A 20,810-nucleotide genomic window follows, 5' to 3' on the forward strand; every position below is an offset into this window, starting at 1 on the left:
CCTGAATCACACCAAACTTGACTTCAAATGGATCGCTCAAACACCCATCAACCATCACTTTACAAGATGTGCCCTCATGCATGTTCATGATAACAGTCACAAACTTTCCGGTATTCCATAATGCCTCATGATTTTTCCCATAGTCCATCTCAAAAATAATTTCATATAGGACTTTTTCAAAATCAACAAAACAAAGACTCAACGGAGTTTTCATTTCATTTGCTTGCTGCATTAAATGCCTAACTATGAAGATCTGATCACTGCAACCATGCCTCTTTCTAAAAACAGTCTGTTCATCCCTCAGAATACCATCAACCACTGGCTCCAACCTATTCAACATTACTCTACAGAAAATTTCCAAGGCTACAGGTGACAAAGTGATTCCCCTCCAGTTACCACACTTACTCAGATCTCCTTTTCTTGGGACTTTAATGATCACACCATTCTTCCAACCTAATGGAATAATATCTTCAAGACAAATACTAATCTATCCTACTCCACTTTAAGCATTTCAGAATAGACTGTTTTTAACTGTTTTATTGCCTTAACTACTCTTCTAGCCTGATCTCACCTTCATCAATATTTGAATCTTCCTGAGCAGGCAGTATGTCCTCTTTGGGGACTGGGCTATTAAGAACTGTCTCAAAGTGCTTTTCCATCTATTTCTGATTTCAACATTTTGGTCAATAAGTTACCTTCCAATACCCTGACCGGTATATCCTTACACTTACCAGCACTGCAAATCCGTTCTTCAATTGCTATATATGCTATCCTTTGAGTCTGACCATCATTTTTATTTATTAATTTTTCAGTTTCCACACCATTTTCATTAAGAGATCTTCTTTTATCTCTCTTATTTAGTCTTCTAACTTCTGAATCCAAACTCAGGTACTTAGTTCTTGCTAATTCGAAATCTTCATCACTAACAAAATGCATCTCACTCCTCAGTTTTGCTTCACCTCTCTTTTTGATCATACCCCATGTTTCCTCAGACATCCACATCTTTTTCCTCACCCTGAGTCTCCTTCTGATCGTACAACCAGCACCCTCATGCAAAGCTTTATTCACATCCCCCGACATCTCACCTACACTTCTCCCTCCCTCCTCCAATGTTTCCAACACCAAAAATCTGTTTCTGCATTCCATTCTAAATTCCTCCTTTTCGTTTCCTTCCCTTCTAAGCATATCAATATCATATCTATCAACAACAGGTTTTCCATTCTTCTGGCTTTTAGTTTAAGTTTTATTTTTGCAATGCAGAGCTGATGATCACTACCAATATCTGCTCCCCGTGATTAACACGAACATCTAGCAAAGAGCTTCTATGCCTTTTACTAACTGCAATATGATCAATCTGATTTTTTATATTTTCCACATGGTGACACCCATGTCGTCTTGTGTATATTATGGTGTTGAAAAAGTATGCCCCCAATGACCAAGTCATTTGCTAGACAGAAACTATCAAACCTTACTCCATTTTCATTCATCCTACCACCAACACCCATCTTACCCATACAAGCCTCAAATCCCTCATTCGAGGCCCATTATTGCACTGAAGTCTCCAATACAAATCAAAGCATCATGTCTGGCAACCCTTCCTACTCCTTCCTTAACCTTTCCATAAAATGCATCTTTCCTTTCATCAGTTGCATCATTAGTGGGTGCATAACACACAAGCATACTGATATTACCATGATTTGACTTGAACCGTGCATACAACAATCGCTCAGTCGTAGGGTTCCATTCACATAGAGCCTTCTTTGTCTTGCATCCCAACAGCAATCCTACCCCCTGATAATGCATTCCATCCCGTTGGCCAGACGTCAACAGACAAATTATTCCCCAAATACAATTTATCGACCCCAGTTAATCCTGTCTCTGTTACAGCACAAATGTCTAATTCATAACTTTGAAAAACTCCCACTAACTCTTCAATTTTGCTATCCTGATTTAGCGTTCTCACATTCTGATTGCCAATTTTGATAGTATTTTTAGCATGAATAAAAGAATTAGGAGACTGTGAGATTCTTAGCACCCCCTGCCCATTTAAGGGCTGCACAGGACTGGGGCCCATTCCTCTTCTGCCAGAGTCCATCAAGGTTTCTTTGGCTAACTAGATGAACACTTCACCACAGTGTTGCAGTCACGGTGGGCAGCTAACTTGCCTGCATTCCCACACCCGAAAGGTTCAGCTATGCTGAGGCCAATCGCATGCCAGCGAGCTTCCCAGCCATTTCACTCTCAAGGAGTTTATCTGCCTGAGAAGCAAACACCCTCCCTGCTCCCAGGGGCATTGATCTGTGTGGGTAGAGGGTGATCACTCCCTCACTGGCTATATATAACGTATAAAGCCACATTCACCAAATGTCTATAAAAAGAGTTATTGATTAATTTCAGTGACCAGGTCCAAGCCAAAGGATACAAATGACAATTTGGGATAGCGAGTACTGCATAAGTCTAAGAAGAAATAATTAAATCTAGTTGAAACTAAATTCTTCATGAAGATTTTTTCCTTCGTTGGTGGGGGTATGCACTCTCTGATTGCCTGACAGTTTCAGACGGTCAAGGTTTAGTGCTTGTGAACAGCCGCTTTTTAATACCTAACTCATTCATTATGTTTTATAAACACCATTCTATCTACATAATGAGATAGTTATATATATAAATTTTCGACTCTAAGTATTCAATACTGAAAAAATTGCTGTGTAATTTCTATTACAGCTGGTTTTCTTCTTTCTCATGCTTTGTGGTTGACGATGAACTGAAGAAAAGATATCTCTTAACCTTTGTTATCGTGTAGCTTATCCAAACAAGAAGCCATTATTTTTTAGGAAGCCTGTTTTGACTCTAAGACGAGGAACAATAATCATTTACTTACACACTCTCTCTCTCTCTCTCTCTCTCTCTCTCTCTCTCTCTCTCTCTCTCTCTCTCTCCTCCCTAGTAATTATGAGTCGCCTCCCTTGTTTCATAAACTCTCATACACCATTTCCTGTTCCTTTTAATCAAATTACCATACTGTACAAAATTAGTTTTCTTTTTTCCTAAGTATTCTCTATTCCTATTTCATCCTGCAGCGTTCAAATTCCTTCCAATCGTTTTCAAGGATCTCCTCCTATTGCCTCCCTCTAATCCTAGACACTCCTTCTCTTATGTATCCTTCAGTCATCCTTTGCCAGCCTAGGACCTTCACCTAAGTCTGCATTATCCTAAACCTAAATGAAGCTGCACGCCACTATCCTTAATCATCACATCTGTACTCTATCTTAGGGTATAATATCAAATGAGAAAACGAACAAAATGGATCCCTTACCTTATAAATCCATTCTGCCCCTGATGACCCACAAAGTGAATTATGTACCTAGTTGTTCTTTGTTAGTTGTGAGAGAGAGAGAGAGAGAGAGAGAGAGAATAAACAAAATTGCAGTTAGTGCAGTACTCCATCAAAATCATATAATTTAGAAAACGAGAGGCATGTGCTCCACAGCTGAACCTTTACCCAGCCTGCAGGGTCAGCAGCCACTACATGATACAGGTGGCACTGGTAAGGCTCAAGCCCCTTCTAGTGAGGGTGCCATGGTACTGGCTGCTGACCTTACTTGCTAAACCAAGGTGAAGCTGTGAAGTGCATGCCTCACAAGGGGTAGGACCCTATGTGGCATGCACAAAGCAGCTGCATCTTAAGCTCAGCCTGCAGGGTCAGCAGCCACTACATGATACAGGTGGCAATGGTGAGGCTCAAGTCCCTTCTAGTGAAGGTGCCCTGGTATTGGCTGCTGACTTTACTCACTAAACCAAGGTGAGGCTATGAAGCACATGCCTCACAAGGGGTTGGACCCTATGTGGCATGCACAAAGCAGCTGCATCTTAAGCTCAGCCTTCAGGGTCAGCAGCCACTACATGAAACAGGTGGCACTGGTGAGGCTCAAGCCCCTTCAAGTGAAGGTGCCCTGGTATTGGCTGCTGACTTTACTTGCTAAACCAAAGTGAGGCTGTGAAGTGCAGGCCGCACAAGGGGTGGGACCCTGTGAGGCATGCACTCCACAGCTGCACCTTAAGTTCAGCTTGCATGGTCACCAGCCACCACATGAGACAGGTGGCACTGGTGAGTCTCAAGCCCCTGCTAGTGAGGGAGGCTGTGAAGCACAGGCTGCACAAGGGGTGGGGCCCTGTGAGGCATGCACTCCACAGCTGACCCACAAGTTCAGCCTACAGGGTCACCAGCCAATACATGATACAGGTAGCACTAGTGAGGCTCAAGCCCCTGCTAGTGAGGGAGGCTGTGAAGCGCAGGCCGCATAAGGGGGTGGGACCCTGTGAGACATGCACTCTGCAGCTGCACTTCAAGCTCAGCCTGGAGGGTCAGCAGCCAATACATGATACAGGTGGCAATGGTGAGGCTCAAGCCCCTGCTAGTAAGGGTGCCCTGGTACTGGCTGCTGACCTTACTTGCTAAACCAAGGTGAAGCTGTGAACCGCATGCCTCACAAGGGGTGGGACCCTATGTGGCATGCACAAAGCAGCTGCATCTTAAGTTCAGCCTGCAGGGTCATCAACCAATACATGATACAAGTGGCACTAATGAGGCTCAAGCCTCTGCTAGTGAGGGAGGCTGTGAAACGCAGGCCTGGCAAGGGGCGGGACCCTGTGAGGCATGCACTTTGCAGCTGCACTTTAAGCTCAGCCTGCAGGGTCAGCAGCCAATACATGATACAAGTGGCAATGGTGAGGCTCAAGCCCTGCTAGTGAGGGTGCCCTGGTACTGGCTGCTGACTTTACTTGCTAAACCAAAGTGAGGCTGTGAAGTGCAGGCCGCACAAGGGGTGGGACCCTGTGAGGCATGCACTCCACAGCTGCACGTTAAGCTCAGCCTGCAGGGTCAGCAGTCACTACTTGATACAGGTGGTAATGGTGAGGCTCAAGCCCCTTCTAGTGAGGGTGGCCTGGTACTGGCTGCTGACTTTACTTGATAAATCCAGTGAGGCTTGTGAAGTGCAGGCCACACAAGGGTGGGGACCTCAGAGGCATGCCACTCCACAGCTGCACGTTAAGCTCAGCCTGCAGAGTCAGCAGCCACTACATGATACAGGTGGCAATGGTGAGGCTCAAGCCCTGCTAGTGAGGGTGCCCTGGTACTGGCTGCTGACTTTACTTGCTAAACCTAAGTGAGGCTGTGAAGTGCAGGCCACACAAGGGGTGGGACCCTGTGTGGCTTGCACTCCACAGCTACACTTTAAGCTCAGCCTGCAGGGTCCGCAGCCAATACATGATACAAGTGGCAATGGTGAGGCTCAAGCCCCTTCTAGTGAGGGTGCCCTGGTACTGGCTGCTGACTTTACTTGCTAAACCAAAGTGAGGCTGTGAAGTGCAGACCGCACAAGGGGTGGGACCTGTGTGGCTTGCACTCCCACAGCTACACTTTAAGCTCAGCCTGCAGGGTCATGGCCAATACATGATACAAGTGGCAATGGTGAGGCTCAAAGCCCCTTCTAGTGAGGGTGCCCTGGTACTAGCTGCTGACTTTACTTGCTAAACCAAAGCGAGGCTGTGAAGTGCAGGTCGCACAAGGGGTGGGACCCTGTGAGGCATGCACTCCACAGCTGCACATTAAGCTCAGCCTGCCGAGTCAGCAGCCACTACATGATACAGGTGGCAATGGCGAGGCTCAAGCCCCTTCTAGTGAGGGTGCCCTGGTACTGGCTGCTGACTTTACTTGCTAAACCAAAGTGAGGCTGTGAAGTGCAGGCCACACAAGGGGTGGGACCAAGTGTGGCTTGCACCCCACAGCTGCACTTTAAGCTCAGTCTGCAGGGTCAGCAGTCACTACTTGATACAGGTGGCAATGGCGAGGCTCAAGCCCCTTCTAGTGAGGGTGCCCTGGTACTGGCTGCTGACTTTACTTGCTAAACCAAAGTGAGGCTGTGAAGTGCAGGTCGCACAAGGGGTGGGACCCTGTGAGGCATGCACTCCACAGCTGCACTTTAAGCTCAGCCTGCAGGGTCAGCAGCCACTACATGATACAGGTGTCAATGGTGAGGCTCAAACCCCTGCTAGTGAGGGTGCCCTGGTAATGGCTGCTGACTTTACTTGCTAAACCAAAGTGAGGCTGTGAAGCGCATGCCTCACAAGGGGTGGGACCCTGTGTGGCTTGCACTCCACAGCTACACTTTAAGCTCAGCCTGCACGGTTAGTAGGCAGTACATGGTACAGGTGGCACAGGTGAGACTCAAGCCCCTGCTAGTGAGGGTGCCCTGGTACTGGTTGCTGATCTTACTTGCTAAACCAAGGTAAGACTGTGAGGTGCAGGCCACACAAGAGATGGGGTCCTGTGAGGCATGCACTCTGCAGCTGCACCTTAGCTCCACCTGCACAGTCGGCAGCCACCACGTGGTACAGGTGGCACCAGTGAGGCACAGACACCCGATAGCAAGGGTGCTCAGTGATTGGGTGTTGACCTTGCAGGTCAGACCAAAGTAAGGCAGAGGAGTGCATGTTGCACTGGGTTGGGGAAAGCACACACCACAGGGTGGGGGAACCCTGTGGAGATCCTGTGCAAATCCTGTGCAACATGTGCTCTGCTGCTCCACCCTGGTTTGGCCTGTGAGGTCAGCAACCAATCATGGAACACCCATACTGCCAAGCGCATGTGCATCACTGGTGTCACATGCACCACAAAATTCTGCTTGCCTCTGAATCAGGAACACTCTTCTATCCACATGCTGCCTCAGAAGCAGGAACCTTGTAACCTGTGCCACAAAGTCCAGGTCTCCTCCAGATCAGAAACACTTGTCCATCCACATGGTGTCTCAGAAGCAGGAACCTCATCGCCTGTACCACAAAGTCCTGGTCTCCTCCAGATCAGGAGCACCCATCCAAGATCAGCAGCCACCACATGGTACATGTTGTACTGGTGAGGCACAAGCACCTGATAGTGAGGGTGCCCTGTTATGGGCTGCTGACCTTACTTACTAAACCAAGGTAAGACTGAGACGCAGGCACCACAATGGGTGGGACCCTGTGAGGCATGCAATCTGCAGGTGCACCTTAGCTCCACCTGCACGGTCGGCTGACACCATGTGGCACAGGTGGCACCAGCGAGGCACACGCACCTGATAGCAAGGGTGCTCAGTGATTGGCTGCTGACCCTACAGGTCAGACCAAAGTAAGGCAGAGGTGTGTATGTTGCACAGGGTGGGGGAGGGGGGAAGCACAGGCCACAGGGTGGGGGGACCCTGTGGGAATCTTGTGCAAATCCTGTACAACATGCGCTCTGCTGCTGCACCCCGGTCTGGCCTGCAAGGTCAGCAGCCAATCATGGAACGCCCCTTCTGCCAAGTGCATGTGCATCACTGGTGTTACGTGTACCACAAAGTTCTGCTTGCCTCCGGATCAGGAGCACTCTTCTATCCAAACACTGCCTTAGAAGCAGGAACCTCGTCACCTGTACCATAAAGTCCTGGTCTCCTCCAGATCAGGAGCACCTGTCCATCCATGTGGTGCCTCAGAAGTGGGAAACTCGTCACCTGCACCACAATGTCCTGGTCTCCTCCAAATCAGGACCAACCATCTATCCACATGGTACCTCAGATGCAGGAACCTCGCCTTAAGTCCTGAGCAGCCTTCTCTTTACAGACCCACAATCCAGAAAGCTCACCTGCAAACTCTGCCTCATTAAATGTAACCTTAGTTCCACTTTGGTGTGTTAGCATTTCCTTCTAATGATGGTTCTGCTCTACATCTTTTTCTTCCTCAGGAGGCCTTTCATCCCTATACAGAATGTCCTCTACGATATCGGTTACATCCAACCATTGCTTTTTCAGGTATCCTCTATTCTCTTCCTGGGCATTGCTGAACTCCTGGTTAGTTTCTCGCCCACAGTTTTGGCTTTCAGTTTCTTGTTTCTCTCCTCCAGCCTCGGTGATCTCATGCTCCTCCTTTGCAATGCGTTCTAACTCAAAATCCCTTTGAGCAATCCTGTGGAGAACGCCCATCAACATATATTTATCTTGCAATCTCAATGCTTCTTCCTTCATCCTTTGTTGTTCCATGGCACATTTTTCTGCCTTTGCCTTACTTTCTTCTATTGTCCTACAATTTCTCTCATTAGGTCGTTTTTTTGTAAGCTCTGAATTTTAACGTTCTCCCTTCTCTGTCATTTGAAGTAGATCTTAATCATCAAGTCTTGGATCTGACGATCCTTGTCCTCCATCTGTTTGTCATTGAGATTTATTAACTCCACCTTTTCCTCTTCCTTATCTTTCAATAGTTGAATATCCAGCTCCTACCAATTTGAAAGCATTGAGAAGATTCCTAGGAATGGTAGGCTATTATAGACCTGCTTTCATTAAAGGCTTTGCTGCAATAGCTAAACCATTAACAGAATTAACAAAAGAAAGAAGTCAAATAGGAATGGGAATAAAGAACAGAGACAGCTTTCAAACACTAAAAGTAAAATGACCAGGAAACTTATTAGTCTACCCAGATTTCTCGAAGGACTTTACTTAGCCCCTGGGATGCATCAGTACGGGCTAGGGGGTATTATTACAAAAAGGACAAAACAAGAATGAGAGCAGTATATTGCCAGTAGAGTTTTAATGCTGCAGAGAAAAAATTATAGCACAATAGAAAGAGGAATGTTTAGCATTATACCTACTGGGGTCTAAGGAAATTTAGACACATAATTTTAGGACATAAAGTCAATGTACTTATGATCACAAACCATTTTGTGATTTGTTTAAGAAGAGAACTTTTACAAATAACATGAAGTTCAATAGATGGTTCCTTTAGTGTACTAGAATTTGCACCAGAATTCAGATATATCCCAGGAAAATTTAATACACTAGCAGATGCATTATCCAGAGCCCAAGAAGAAACAGAGAAAATGTATTACCACTAATACTTTTGTTTTAGCTGTCATGGTAGATTTTAGATTTAAATTACAAATAACAAGGAATGGATACAGAAATCAGGCATATAATAGACACCAAATATTGTGATGAATCTTTAAACCTGATTTTGTTTTAATCAAAGGACACAACATAAAAGACCAACAGAAAGAAATGGTTATTCTCGACTATACATCCCGAAAAACACTAATCAGAGAAGTTTTTAGAACCCACACTCCATACAAATTGCTTAGGACATCCAGGAATCAAAAAGACAGCTAGAATCCTACCAGAAATTATTTTTGGCCCCATTGCAGTAGAGGATGCCAAGAACTTTGTACAAAAATTGTGTAGTTTGTAATAGAAATAAAGGTAACGTAAATCCAAGCTCCACTTGAAAAATGCCCATCGTGAGTTGAATCCATTTCAGGTCGTATCTATGACTTTTAGGTCCATTTTCCTACAACTGTTAGGGAAATAAACAAATATTAGTCTTTTAGACTATCTAACAAAGATATGTAGAGATTGTGCCAGTAAGAAATAGAGATGCAAATTACAGTAGCAGAAGCTCTTAAAACTAGAATTATTACGACATTCATGTCCCAAGTTCTTTCTTTCTGATAACGTAGCAGAATTTACTAGGTGAACTTTTTAAGAAAATTTTGAATTTGCTGAGATAAATAAATGTCAAATCACAGCATATAAACCAAGTTCAAATGGAGGCAGAAAGAACGAATCGTAAGATAAAAGGATATCCTGAAAAACTTTAGTTAAACCTATTACAGAAGACTGATTTGGCTTTTGAAGACGTACAGTTTACTATAAACAATACTAAAAATGAGACAGCAGGAGAATCACCACACTACTTGTTGTACGGATATGAGAAGAGTTACCAAATACGTTACTAGATGATGCAACACCACTGACATACTTATAATTGGTGACTATATTGCCTGGAAAACTAGACGTACATATGAAACGATCAAACAAACGAGGACTAGACTTAAAGTAGTTTCAGGAGTGTCCAAGCAAAGTACTATACAAAAATACAGCTAAACCAAAAATTGTAGATGGTACTCAGGTATATGTTCAGAATCATGTTCCAGAAGGTCCTAACGTAAAAGTATCCGCAAAGTTCCAAGTCTATGGGGTATTAGCGTTGAAGTTAAATAAGCTAAAGATCATAAGTGAGAGTGATCTCAAAGGAAAGAATTGTTCATACAATCGCCAAAGGTAATAAAACAGCTCTTGGTCAATAAGAGAATAGTTGAACTATTGAAAGAATTAAACAGGAACCAATAAATAACAAATATAATTTAAGAAAAAGATAAATTTATGTAAAGTGTTGAACTATTAGATATAAACAATGTAGGCATTAAAATACCTCATGTATACAGAATATCTGATAAAGTTTATTCTTACAGATACAAACATGCGGTTCTTCTTAGTTATCATAACTTTTTCTTTATGTCATCTGAGGTGGTGATCCGGAAGGTGCACTACTAGAGAAAAGGGATCTGTGAAATTAATAAAGGACTTGGGCATAGTGAGTATTGACATTACATCAGTGCTTATCAATGAAATGACATTGAAAGATGTCCAAAGGGAATTAAATCATTAATTAGAAAAAGTGAAAATAGTGTTTTACCATTGTTGGAAAAACTAGATAATGACATAGGAAGTGTGTTAAATGCAAGATCCAAACGATCCCTCTACCTTTTATAGAACAGCACTTAATCAATTATTTGGAGTCGACAGACTCTAATGTAGAAAAAGAAAGTGCCCGTATAGACAAACTGGAGAAATGGGCAGCAGCAAGAGGCATTGTGTTAAATAAGATTATAAGCTCAAACTTAAACAGTGATGAATTGAAAAAAAGAATTTATTAATCAAGTGAAACAAATATTACCAAAGAGATTAAGATAATAACAGATGAACAACATTTAAGTACATTTATGAACAATGTTAAATTGTATTACCAAGACCATAAAGATCTATTAAATGCCATTTTGTTAGCCTATAAAGAATATTAAGTCAACATTAATAAACCCAAGAGAATTAGAGGGCATAATTAGTGATTTTTGCATGAGGACATTTATACCTATGGTAAAGGATATAATGGTCTATTATAATTTGATAACCAAAGGTAGTTAAGAATAAGATCCTTCTAATTCTACCTTTTAATCAAAAAGAGGCAGATGTACTGATGTCCATACATCCTTTTCCCATGTTGATAAAGGAAACGTAATTATCTCAAATGTCAACCACATCAATTTTGCATTAGAAAAACATGGACTAATGATGCATTTTATTACTGATGCTCAATTAAGAGATTGTATGTTTGAAAGATAAAGTATATTTACCTTGACAACCTGTATGAAACTACTAATGCATCCTTGTGTTCAAGAAATAATTGAAAACAAGAATCAAGAGACAGCATTGTGTACACAATTATCCAAACATGATTTGTTTCATTATAGTAGAACAGTCAGTTTTGTGTTTTCACTTCAAGTTCAGTAAATGGCAACTATTAATTGCCATAATATAAGTACTGAAATTAATTTTGGCCAATGTCCATGCTTTTGATACACTTGCAAGTTAGTTATTCCTAATAAATTATATTATGAACTCCCATGTCTTCACAGAAATCACAATCCATAAAAATAAGCCCTACATGAACTACTTCCTAGTGAAGTTAAAGAATTTAAACTGTCTCAGTTAGAGTTAAAACAAATAAATGAGTTGCTTTAGTAGATGAATTTTTCTATTACAAAGAAAATGTTTCACCAATTCTGTCTCTGTTCAATTTGGTCATAATCATTATTGTAATAATAGTGTTTGCAATTTTGTCAAACGTGTGGTAATTTCAAATATTGACAGATTATAACAGAAATAAAGAGGGACCAATGAAGAGTAAAATGATCTTTTACAAATAATTTGCTGCTGAATTCTATTTATGTATTATTATTGGCATTGTGTGTTAAAACAATTAACATTTTACAGTATAACAATTCATTATATGTATATATATGTATGTATATGTATCTCTTTTGATTCATGATGTAATGTATGTGAATTTTTCTACCATATATTCTTAATTGATTTTTGCATTAGTGCGGCCAGCACAGTTTTAAAAATAAATATTTTTGAGAATTGAATTGATGGCAATCATATAAATGTTTTATTTATTTGTGGGTTTTACAATCATCCATTGAAATATATTTTGTGCACTGAGGGCAGTGTGAGGAGTAACTCCAGTGATGTTGTGGTGTAGAATAGATAGGGAAATTAAATAGAAAAGAGAGAGAGAGAGAGAGAGAGATAAAGAGAAAAGTTAGGAGAGAAGGAGAGAGAAATAGAGTAAAGAGAGAGCCAAAGAACACAGTGATAACGGCCAAATGCTGTTGTGTCGTGTTATCAATAGCGAGATGTTTACATTGCAGTATATCGTGTTTAAACCCATAAAACAGTCGTAAAAATGGGAAATAATGGCCTACTTGATTGAAGTAAACCAAACATGAGTCAGCACAGTCTAAATGCTTACAGCTGATTCTATAGCCCCGCCTTCTCGGAAGGTGTTTTCGTGGAAGTTCCAGGAATTTGGGGTTGACCCAAGTGATATACTTCTTCAACCTCCAATCAATTATGTGTGGGAGGGTCTTCCCACACCCTCCAAGATCACCTCCTATCAAGTCCTCTAAGGGAGATTTGAATCACACCTACAGTCCTTCCAATCAGCTACTTGAAGGAGAGTGGTTGTTGATTAATCCTTCAATAAGGCTAGAAGGAGTGTGAGATTTCAGATAGCAAGTTTCCTGAGGTTCAACGAGTGAGAGACCATGAGGAGAGCGGAGTCAGAACTGTGTCCTTCAAGGGAGAGTACTTCTCCCAATCGCCGTGTTCCCCATATAGACTGATTCAAGAGTGATTCGTTTCTATCATTGTAACTTGTTAATTTTGTACTGATCTTTATAATATTAAGTACTAATTAAAAGTGAAGAAATTACCATTCCTCGTCTCTATACGCCTTTCTGAGAGATATCAATATTAAAAGGAATAAATATACAAAAGATATAACATCATCCATGACTTATCTGAAGGGACACACTCAAAGAAACCAAGGTAAGAAGAGAAAGACTAAAATCTATGCAAACATATAACAAAGGACGTAAAAAGAAAAATAAAACCCTTACAAACTGACACAAAAGAAAAATAAATTAACAAATTAATGAATGAGTAGATAAAAATGTAAATAACTATTAAAATGCAAGGAGAATTGTATTTGGTGATCTCTATAACTATATGCTTCTTTAATATGCATTAGATTCTGTTCGCTAGATTTCTTGTTTTTTACTTATTTATAAAGGCAGCCACTTTAATATGGAACACGTCCGTTTATAAATACCTATTTCATTAAAATCAAATACCTCTGAGGTCGATTTAGAAGGTGCCTTCGAGCGATCTTCAATAACTTCAGGACATCTGCCTCTGTTCGAATGGCCAATTCCTGCAGAGGACAAAATTGAAAAATAATCTTTATTATCACGTCTTTTCAAGAGTTTTGAAATTGCATGAAGGAGAGAGAGGTGAAGAAGAAGAATGAGAGAGAGAGAGAGAGAGAGAGAGAGAGAGGAGAGAGAGAGAGAGAGAAACAAGAAAAACAAGAGTGAGAGGGAAGAAGAAGAAGGAGAAGAGAGTGAAGAAGAGAGAGAAGGAAAGAAGAGACAGGAGAATTAGAAGAGAGAGCAGACAGAAAAGGAAGAGAGAGGGCAGGAGAGAGAGAGAGGAGAGACAGACAGAAAGAGAGGGAGAAAATATTAGATACTTCACAAGTTCCACATCACGTGAAATTGGTGAAACCGGGAACTGGCACTATGCGCTTCACTTTACCGGGGAAATATGATAGCGAGTGATAAGGTTAATCAGTCACTCGCTCACGCAACCGAAGTCAGTGTTAATGACCCCCCGGAATCACTGCAATTCGCCCACAACCAGACTGAGCTGACTCTAACCAGTGACATTCCTAAAAGCAACCTTATGGTAGGAATGTGTAATGTAGAATTTTACTGCCTTCGACTTTCTAATCAGGTAGAAAAGGTGCAATCATAATGGAATACAGAGTTTAGGACAAAGGTCAAGCTCTGGGACTTACAAGGCCATTTAAGGCTGAAAGGGAATTTGACAGTGAGAAGGTTTGAAAGGTGTAACAGGAGGAAAACTTTCGCAGTTGCACTGTGAAACAATCTTAGAGAGGGTGGAAAGTCAGATGGAAGAAAGAGAATATGAAAGGAGGTACAGTAAAAGGAATGAAAGGGGTTGCAGCTAGGGTCCGAAGGGACACTACAAAGAACCTTAAATAATGCCTACAGTGCACCACGTGAGGGGCACTGACGGCACTACCCCCAACGGGGGAAGAGGTAAATTGATAAGTTATCAGATACAGGAGGAAAGGAATTTAGATTTCCGGAAATTGCTTAACAACTGAAGAAGAAAATATTTTGTTATATTATCTTTCACAAGGTTTACGCAGCACATAAAATTAATATTTAGTATTCGTAAACTAAGCCCATTGGAAGTAAAGGGTCATGTTACAAAACGTCACTGATTCACAGTGAGGCCTGAGTCCCAGTGGAGTGAGTGAATGAGTGAGTGAATGAGGGGCGGCAGAATTTTTGCGATTCATAACATACCATGAATGTCACGTGGGTGTGATTTGGATGAAATGTATATTTCTTAATTATTTTATCAATACTCTGCCAATTCGAACATTGTATTTATTTGAAACCTTTCACCTGTGATTGTTACCTTGAAAATTGATACTTTGTATTGTTACTTTGAAAATTATAAATGTGCTCTTTTAAAGCCTTCCAACATACCCAAAAAATGTGTTCTAGCATGAGAAGCGGACCGTGGTGCTGCATGTGGGAGGTGTCTTCATCTACCAAAAACACGGCTTCGACGGCGAGGGCTGAAAGGAATTCTTCATCGGCGCTGGTTTCTCCGCTGACTGACCCTTCCAAGGAATCCTCTGAGGAGTAAGGGGAAGGGTTATTAAGATCATCAAGGAAGAAGAAGAATGCAAAGAAAAGGTAACCGGAACTGGAACTGGAATATAAAATTTAGGGCCGAGCACTGGAACCTATGAGGTCGGTTGGTTCTTAGCCACGTAAAATAAGTCTAATCCTTCGGGCCAGCCCTAGGAGAGCTGTTACTCAGCTCAGTGGCCTGGTTAAACTAAGTTATACTTACTCATTCAGCTCTAAAAATAATGTCGAAATAATTGTTAGGATAAGGTGGAAAGTAAGATGGAAGAGAGAGAGTATGAACGGAGATATTGCATAATGAATGAAAGGGGCTGCAATTAGGGGCCGATGGGACGCTGCAAAGAACCTTAGGTAATGCCTACAGTGCACCGCATAAGGTGTACCGACGATATTACCCTCCTACCGGGAAGAAAAGATTAATCATTCGAGTCTAAAAATCTGCTGTTTTCGGGTGTCGTTTTATGCAGGACCCACTTGGTTTTATGTATCCACGATTCCCCCAAGAAATGAAATAGAGGCGAGATGAACTCAGTTTTTAACTAATGAAGTAACTGATATTTTGCGTCAAAGGTTATTAATCTTTTAAAGTAATCTTTTATTGGCTGACGTTCTGTACAAGCTAACAGGGCCGAGAGCCAACCGAGAACTATTAAAAAGAATCTTCATTGGGATCCAAATGGGTTTGATTATTCTGCTTCTTCTTCTTCTTCCTTAGATGTGAGAATGTTTTCACTGAACGATGCTAGATGCAAAATCTGCGTTTTCACTTCATAATATAAATATATAGCAATGAACTAGCAATACCAGTATGAATTTTGTCTTAAACTCAGTTATTTGAGGTATCAAAACAGCAGTTACTGTCCAATGCTAATAAAAAAATTAAAAAGTAGATAAAAAAATCTAGAAGTTATATACTACTGAGTTAGACAGAAGACTAATCATGTAACAAGGACCCCTCAGAATGGTAATTACCTTCAGGAGGAGCAAGAATCCTTGAGGCGGCTGCAAGGGCGGGGGTGTGTCTAGGATTCAGAGCAGGACAAAGATCGGTCAGACCAGACAGGTCTGGTTCGACCCATTCTCTCGCAAGCACCCCGTGTTGAATTGCTCTTTCAGTGTCCACAATCTGACACAGGGAGAATTGGTATTAGTCTTGCTTGCTTTAAGAATAATGTAATTCGACTTTTGTTTTAGCTCTGAGTGAAATAAAGATGAAAGACAGCACATTACAGGCTTTTCTAGGTAAAGGGTGACAGAGTCATAAAGGGAAAATTGAAAATACAAACGTGACTTCGACTTGAATGAACTGGAAACAAAAAATAAGATATCCATGGCTAGGGGTATATCGCTACCAGTTTGTGGAAAGTGAGAGCTAAATGTTAAAAATAAACTCAGAATTCGCTGAAAATTGAAGGTATAACCAAAACTAAGTTTGAGGAAAATGAAAATTGTGTTAAAAAACTGTCTGAACTCGATAGATATTGAGGATACCACCCTCTATGGGACTGCTTTCCTTCAAATAACCCTAAACAATGGAAGTATAAGAGTTTGAATGTATAGGTCACACTCATGTGCATACCTGTGTTTGCTAACCATGCCCAAAAAAACAAATAGAAACACTACCTTCGTCACCAAATCGTGCATGATTCCATAATGCATGTGTGCCAGACCGCGAGACTGGCGAGTGTACACGTCAGTCGTTTTTGCCAGACGGGATCGATATTGTTGGGTCAGCTCCTTGATTCTTGCGATCTCTCGCAGGGCTGTCTGCTCGCTGTGCGCCCTTCCTTCCTCTGCTGCTTCGACCTTGGGTTTCGTTGGTCGAGAAACAGGGGAGAAGGATGGTAAAATGATAATTTGTATGAAATGACAAGAAGTGTGACTTCGACCTTGGGTTTCGTTGGTCGAGAAATAGGGGTGAAAGATAGTGAAGTGATAATTTGTCTAAATGACAAGTGTGAACTTCTAAAGTTCACAAATTTTTGCTGTACTAGCGCGGAATGCATATTTTTTTAGTTCCTGTTTTTATTAATCTATTTAGCTTTGGTTAGTAAATAGAATCTAACAAATTCTTGGTCTGTAAGCTATTGCAGTCATCCATCATGTTATAAAATTTTGGTGCATACACACAAATGAAATAGAAAACTATACTTCCATTGGTATCATAGACGCCGCCTTACGCAAGATAGAATATTTACCAAGAAAAAAACAAACAAGCAGAGCGAACCAAAACAAGTACACACAGAAAAACAAAAATACGACACACACACATGCATGCACACACACACATATATATATATATATATATAGTATATATATATATATATTATATATATATATATATCTTAAATGATGCCGATACTGCCTAAGTCACCTTAGTATGAAAGTATGTGATCCCCCACAGGCAAGGATACCAATAATAAGCCTAGTCCTGCAATAAAAGGCCTGTTTTAACGGACAGCCCGCCCTTTGAAAAGAAGCACGTCCCATACCAAAGAATGAGGAGAATTTTGTAGTATGTAAGAGACCACAACATTTGAGTAGTCTGCATCGCCGTAATTTTCGCTAAACTTTCTCTTCCAGACAACAAACGAATATTAATACATTGAACTGTCCAGGATCCGCTAGGTGGCTCTGCGCATGACCATTCGAGATATCCAATGCAAAACAAAACTTCTCAGCCCAACGTCACTCTCTCCAACATGACTCGAAGAATTTGTGCTAAACGAAAGCAATATTGGTGTTACAACTTACAAGTCTACGCCACTCAAGCGTTTTTAATCAAATGCAGGTTTCCCATTTTTCTGCTTGAGTGTAAACATTCGTCTCCGCTTTTCTAGGACAACTGGTAATAATTTAGAGTCAGGACAACTGGTAATAATCTAGAGTCTGATTATTTCAAGACATGGAGAAAGTGCTGAATTGCTGACTTCCACTGGTGCAGAATGATTTAAATTATCTGAAGTTATCGAGCGTTACAACTGGGATAGTTAAGTCATGCATAGAAACTAGATTTTTTTTTCAAAGAATTGCAAGTATAAATCAAACTGAATAAAGGCTAAAACTTCGTCTAAAATATATTTTGCAATCAACTTTAGCAATTTATCAAAATGTTCGATTTGGCTATAAAGCTTACGTTCAAGATAAAGGTAGTCAAATTTTCAATAAAACTGTTTCAGGAGAAAGACAGCCCTCTAGAATGTCTAGATGACAACGTGCTGCAAAGCACATGACATTTCCAGTGCTGTGATCATCAATCAGTCACAGTCATTATTAACCATTTCATGAGATCTGTAGTTTACAGTCGCGTGTGGGACTACTGCTTTTACCTTCCTCCTGAAGCTGTTGAGAGTAGGCATGAGCGCATTCAGCGAACGGCGTCCTTCGCTAACGAGAGCGGTCGTTTCTCTGTACTGCTGCTGGAGGACGTGCTGGTTGTATCTCAGCTGGCTTTCTTCCATTTGCTGTGCTGCTTTAATCCTCATGACTTCCACGAGGACCTAGATAGATAAATAGACAAATACCTATGTGTAACTTTTAAAAGTATTCAGACATTTAGCAGTGGTTACATGTACAGTACACCTCCATCAGTTCAAATTTATTTTAATAATCCTGCCCATATATGCTAAGACTGGTAGAATTTTATGTTATTTGGCCAATGTTGAGCCAGTTGTACTTGTGGAAGTACAGAGTGAATAATGAAAATAAAAAAGTTAAGGTTTTAAGATTAATATTATTGTTTGTATAGTAGCCTATAGTGGAGTAAGTAGAAGTGAAAAAGTGAAAGTTTTCGAGATATAAAGAGATAGTAAAAAGGTTAGCTTATACGAAGAGATGAACCAGGGCACTTTGAAATGGTTTGGTCATGTGTAGAAAATGGGGACGATACGCTTGTAAAAAGTGCATATTGCTCATGAGCCAACAATGTCATGTATATGGAGTGGCTAATATGAAGATTTCTGGATAGTGGGCTCATCCTCTATTCATCAGTAATAGGAAAATTGTGCCAGTGACTATAGATATGTACATATGTGTGTATGTATTAAGCCTGTATGTATGTGCTTTGTGAGTGTGTGTGTGTGTGTGTGTGTGTGTGTGTGTGTGTGTGTGTGTGTGTGTGTGAGAGAGAGAGAGAGAGAGAGAAACCAGAGGAGTCCAATCTAAGCGAACCTTTTCAATGTCAGAGTCGAGCTTATCCTTGATCGCCGTGTGCGGAGCAGCCCCGTGTAATTTGAGCTCAATGATCTGGTCTGTTCTTGCAGTTCGATTGCTAAGGCGCTGGTGCAGCAGCTGTTGCATCTGGTCGTTGAGCTGCTGCACCGACTCGTCCCAGACTCCGCTGTAGTGCTTCACCAGGCTTCTGCGCTCCTTATCTGCCACGTCCTGATAAGAAAGAAGAAAAACTTAGCAAAGCAAAAAGGTTTTGGACTAGATTATCGTCACTCGCTTTCTCTGGGGGAACATTAGAGCGGTTAATAGATTTTTTTCTTATTATCTGTTTCACTTTTCTATAATTTTGCTTTATAAATGCTCGGATGGCTCTGGATGATAATGACAAGAATAATGATTACTGGAACTCCCACAGTTATTTCAGGCTTTGTTGCTTATTGAATGCACATATGGATAGAATCTGGAAAAACCATCTTTCCCCTCAATTTATAAGAAAAAATAATTGTGCATTAGTAACAGCAAAATCCCCAGAAACTATCTATAAAGTGAAAGATAATCCATATAATTTAAAACGGAAAGAACCTGTCACTTATATAAAACAATGAAGTATTTCTTAAACAAGACTTTGGAAAAACGAATATAAGGAGGCTTAATTAAGCAACAGGGAAAGGTCACTAGAGATCGAGATTAGATTGTGGAGTGATTAAGACTTAATGACTCTTAGATAATAACGTTGCGTATAGACTGGCTCCCGCGTCATCTCTTATCTTGGTTCCGTGACCCACTTGGTCGTAATAGCGATGGACCTAAATGTTGTTCTCAGTGGTGTGCATACACACACATATGTAGGATATATATATATATATATATATATATATATATATATATATATATATATATATACATATATATATATATGCAAGGCTTATCTTTTAATTCCTGATGGTCAACCATCGGTGTAGCAAACGTTGGAAACCAGGAAAACGCCATGTATGTCATATTTAATAATCATTTAATAGTTTAAGCAGACTGACTTGGAACAATAGCTGTTAGGTCACAAATGTCCTGGAGGATACAAAAAAAAAAAAAGGTAAAAACCGCGCCGAAATTTCTTCGGCGCAATCGAGTTTTCTGTCCAGCCGCTACAGCGTATATATCAAGGCCACCAAAAATAGATCTAACTTTCGGTGGTCTCGATATAATGCTGTATGAGCCGCGGCCCATGAAACTTTAACCACGGCCGGGTGGTGGCCTATCCTATATCGTTGCCAGAAGCATGATTATGGCTAACTTTAACATTAAATAGAATAACAAAAATTACCGAGGCTAGAGGGCTGCAGTTTGGTATGTTTGATGACTGGAGGGTGGATGAGCAACATACCAATTTGCAGCACTCTAGCCTCAGTAGCTTTTAAGATCTGAGGGCTGACAGAAAAAATGCGGACACAATAGTTTGCTTTTACAGAAAACAAAAAATTGTTAAACTGTTGCCCTTATAAGGGCAACAGTTTAACAATTTTTGTTTTTACTATTGTGTCATTATTGAAGACCACGAATATAATATATATATATTATTCGTGGCTTCAGTTAATCTTACCTAAATTTTCTGCTTCATTTACGAAAAAGTTACTTGTTTTCCTTTTTTTCATTCAGCGTTGTTTGTCCTACGTTTGGTAAGCACCTTTCAGGATATTACCGCCTTTGTGTCAAG

The 20,810-nt window shown here is 40.9% G+C and overlaps 1 protein-coding gene across 1 annotated transcript in view; it reads right to left on the minus strand.

Moving 5' to 3' along the window:
• The window catches only part of LOC136845164 (dynein regulatory complex protein 1-like), a 28,822-nt gene that overhangs the window by 5,002 nt on the left and 3,010 nt on the right, over positions 1–20,810 (minus strand). The window contains exons 5-10 of the mRNA XM_067115129.1: positions 19,100–19,312; positions 18,259–18,429; positions 16,553–16,735; positions 15,902–16,055; positions 14,762–14,913; positions 13,313–13,392 (exon numbers count right to left, since the gene is read on the minus strand). Of these exons, the coding sequence (XP_066971230.1) occupies positions 13,313–13,392; positions 14,762–14,913; positions 15,902–16,055; positions 16,553–16,735; positions 18,259–18,429; positions 19,100–19,312 (953 nt within the window). The remainder of the gene's footprint in view (positions 1–13,312; positions 13,393–14,761; positions 14,914–15,901; positions 16,056–16,552; positions 16,736–18,258; positions 18,430–19,099; positions 19,313–20,810) is intronic.

The sequence above is a fragment of the Macrobrachium rosenbergii genome, chromosome 2 (genome assembly GCF_040412425.1).
Source record: "Macrobrachium rosenbergii isolate ZJJX-2024 chromosome 2, ASM4041242v1, whole genome shotgun sequence".
In the NCBI taxonomy this organism is placed as follows: Eukaryota; Metazoa; Arthropoda; class Malacostraca; order Decapoda; family Palaemonidae; genus Macrobrachium; species Macrobrachium rosenbergii.